Here is a 2,868-nt window from a genome sequence, read left to right as displayed (position 1 = left end):
ATGTGGCCAGGGAGCTCCTCACATCCCTGGCTACTAAACCCTGTGTGAAGCCAGTAGCTCATCCTGCCCTGTCAGGGACCAGCAGTGGAACCTGGGCTGACTGCCCTAGGGGCCGCTGGGACCCAGGCAGCAGCTCACATTGCAACTTCATGAATAACTCAGCACCTCCCTGCTGCCTGCATCTCAGAAGAAACCTGGCCCGTGGGCCAACCCCCTCCTGCCCCCCCCCCCCTTCCACACACACACTTCTTTAAACTTTAATAGGCCAAGGCTCAGTGGCAGCTGAACAGGCTCCTGGGAGCTGGGGCAGGATGTCCTGGGCAGGGGAGCTTGGGCTGAGCTCTCCCAGGAGGAGGCAGGCAGTAGAGGACCCCATGGGGCAGGCCCCGCTCTCCAGAACTCGGGCAGCCAGCACTGGGTGTGGCCAGGCAGGAGTCCCCAAAATGGTCCCCAGCTTCAGAGGCCTTTAGGGGAGGAACAATAAGCTGGGGTGACCTGGAAGAGATCTTAGGTCAAGGTGGGGGACACCGAGGAGAGTGTGGGATAGGGTTGCAGATAAATCTAAGGGTGACAAGCCCAGAATCTTACTGCCCAGAAACTCCCACCCTGAAGGTGGAGCTCCAACAAGGGACAGCCAAGAGGACCAAGACCTCCAGGGCTTTTTCGGGAACCGGCCCCCCTGGCTGGCCACGGTGCCCTGGGTAGGCCTGCATGGACATCCCCATCAGCAGCAGAGACTTCCGCTGCCTGCAGCTGGCGTGCGTGGCCCTGGGCCTGGTGGCCGGCAGCATCATCATCGGTGTCTCCGTGTCCAAAGCTGTGGCCGCTCTGGGTGGTATCTTTATTGGCGCTGCTGGTCTGGGTGAGCAGGTGCTGGGCTCCGAGAGGGGGCAGGGGCAGGGGCAAGTGAACAGGAAACGAAGGGAAGAGCTGGGACAACAGGAATTGGTCGGAGAGGGTGGAAGCTAGAGCAAGGCAGCTTTGGGGGGGTACAGGGAGGGAGAGGAAGGTTGGGGTGAGGTTCCCTCCATAGACTGCCAGGAAAGGAGCTGTGCCCCATTCCTCTCTGGCTGCTCCCCCTCTGGCTCTCCAGTCTCAGGCCTGGGCTCTTGGGCTTGTGGTAGGATTCATATGCCTGCTGGTGGGGCTATGGGAGCAGATAAAAGGGGACTGAGTTCCCAGTGAACCCTCCTTGAGCCAAGACAGGATGTAGCTCAGACAAAGGGTTTCCTTTTTCCCTCTGTATGTCTCAGCAGCAGATCTGTCTGTCCAGGCATCTGTCCATCTTTGTATCTGGGCCAGTCCCACCGATGTGCCCACAGTGATGCTGAATACCATCCCTCACCCCCCACTCCACCATCCTGGGCCAAACAGAACCAGAAGCACTAGGCTGTGGGCTCTGGGCATCTGTACCTGCAAACTCCAGCCCAGGGCCATGGACACTTGGTCTGGGGATACAGTGGGAATGGCAGGGCAGGACCCACTCTTCTGCTACCCCCTCTCCAGGTCTGGGTGGACAGGAGCATGCTGAGGAGCCCCCCAGCCCTACCCTGGGGGAGTTGGTGGTGGTGGTGGCAGCTGAGCCTATTTCCAGTGGTTGGTGGGGCCTGTAGCCCCTTCCCCAGATAGGCACTGCTCTCTGCCCTCCGGGGACCCGCTGTTAGAGAGCGGCCCGTGCACACACTCAGGCTCACATTGACCCACCCACAGTCCCAACCTGCGCACTCCTCCATGCATGTCCAATATCACCCTTGTAAACCACCCCTGGGCTCACAGCCACCCACAGCTTCATGCAGCTCCCCCCCCCAGGTCCCTCCCCATCACAGAACCCCTCTGTGTCTCTCTTCCCAGGCCTCCTCATGTTGGCCTACCCCTTCCTGAAGGCTCGGTTCAACCTAGACCACATCCTGCCTAACATAGGTGAGTCCTCTCCCCGTCCCCAGCATTCTCTGCCAAAGTCTGTGTGAGACCCTTTGTATGTAAGTCTGTGGCCCACTATTTAGGGAACAGAGCCCACATGTGTAACTGCTCCTGCTTGTGTGTGTGTGTGTGTGTGTGTGTGTGTGTGTGTGGTTCAGGCATTGCTATGACTATAGTACAGCAGATTCCAGCCTGCTGGAAAAGTGCCTAAAGCAGCTCAGAGCACCTAAAATTCCCATCTCCCCTGATAGATTTTCCATCTCCCCCCAAACCTCCAAAATCTCCAGATCTCCCCACTTCATCCCTGAGCCACCATAAAACCTTCTTTCTCCCTTAAGACCTTAGCACCCTTATATAGCCCCCACTTCATCTCACCTCCCCCAATACACCCTCCCATCTCATCAATCCCACGGGGCTTTACATATCCCCAGTTCCCTACCGTCTTCTCCTTCAAGGCCCTTTCCCCACCCCACACCAGCCCAGATAGTGTAGAAGACCTAAAAAAAAATACAGTGGAGCAAAGACAGCCACAGGAATGGAGATTAGACAACAGGAAGGACTTCCCTTTCCAAAACTGGCTTAGTGACCAGGGAGCTTGGGGTGGTCTCATCCTGCAGGGAACCTGAGAGTCCACCCCCATCCAGCGCCAGACCAAGGGGAGGGAAGATCCAACGCCAATGGCAATAAAGAGGGTAAGTACCAGAAATTCCAGAATCCTTCTTCCGCCTTTCCCCTCTGGCTGAGCTCTGTGGGACCCACGAGAAACCTTGAGGGGCATGCAGAAGGGGTCTCCCCAGCCCCCAGAGAGCCCCCAGAGTTGGGGAAGTTCTTCCATATATTTTAGTCAAAAACTCCCTCTTGTTTGGTCCTCAGGGCCTGGGGATCGTCAGGACCTCGCTGCCCCTCCCCCGCCCTCCATCCCATGCCCCCAAGATCAATTTCCCTCAC

General features: G+C 57.8%; 1 protein-coding gene across 1 annotated transcript in view; it reads left to right on the top strand.

Moving 5' to 3' along the window:
- Positions 1–711: 711 nt before the first annotated feature.
- KNCN (kinocilin) overlaps positions 712–2,868 on the top strand; it is a 2,866-nt gene continuing 709 nt past the window's right edge. Inside the window, exons 1-3 of the mRNA XM_006087370.3 lie at positions 712–862; positions 1,852–1,920; positions 2,538–2,612. Of these exons, the coding sequence (XP_006087432.2) occupies positions 712–862; positions 1,852–1,920; positions 2,538–2,612 (295 nt within the window). The remainder of the gene's footprint in view (positions 863–1,851; positions 1,921–2,537; positions 2,613–2,868) is intronic.

The sequence above is a fragment of the Myotis lucifugus genome, unplaced genomic scaffold (assembly GCF_000147115.1).
Source record: "Myotis lucifugus unplaced genomic scaffold, Myoluc2.0 scaffold_37, whole genome shotgun sequence".
NCBI classification, from domain to species: Eukaryota; Metazoa; Chordata; class Mammalia; order Chiroptera; family Vespertilionidae; genus Myotis; species Myotis lucifugus.
Note: the sequence above shows the minus strand (reverse complement) of the source record. Positions and strands in the feature narration are given on the sequence as shown.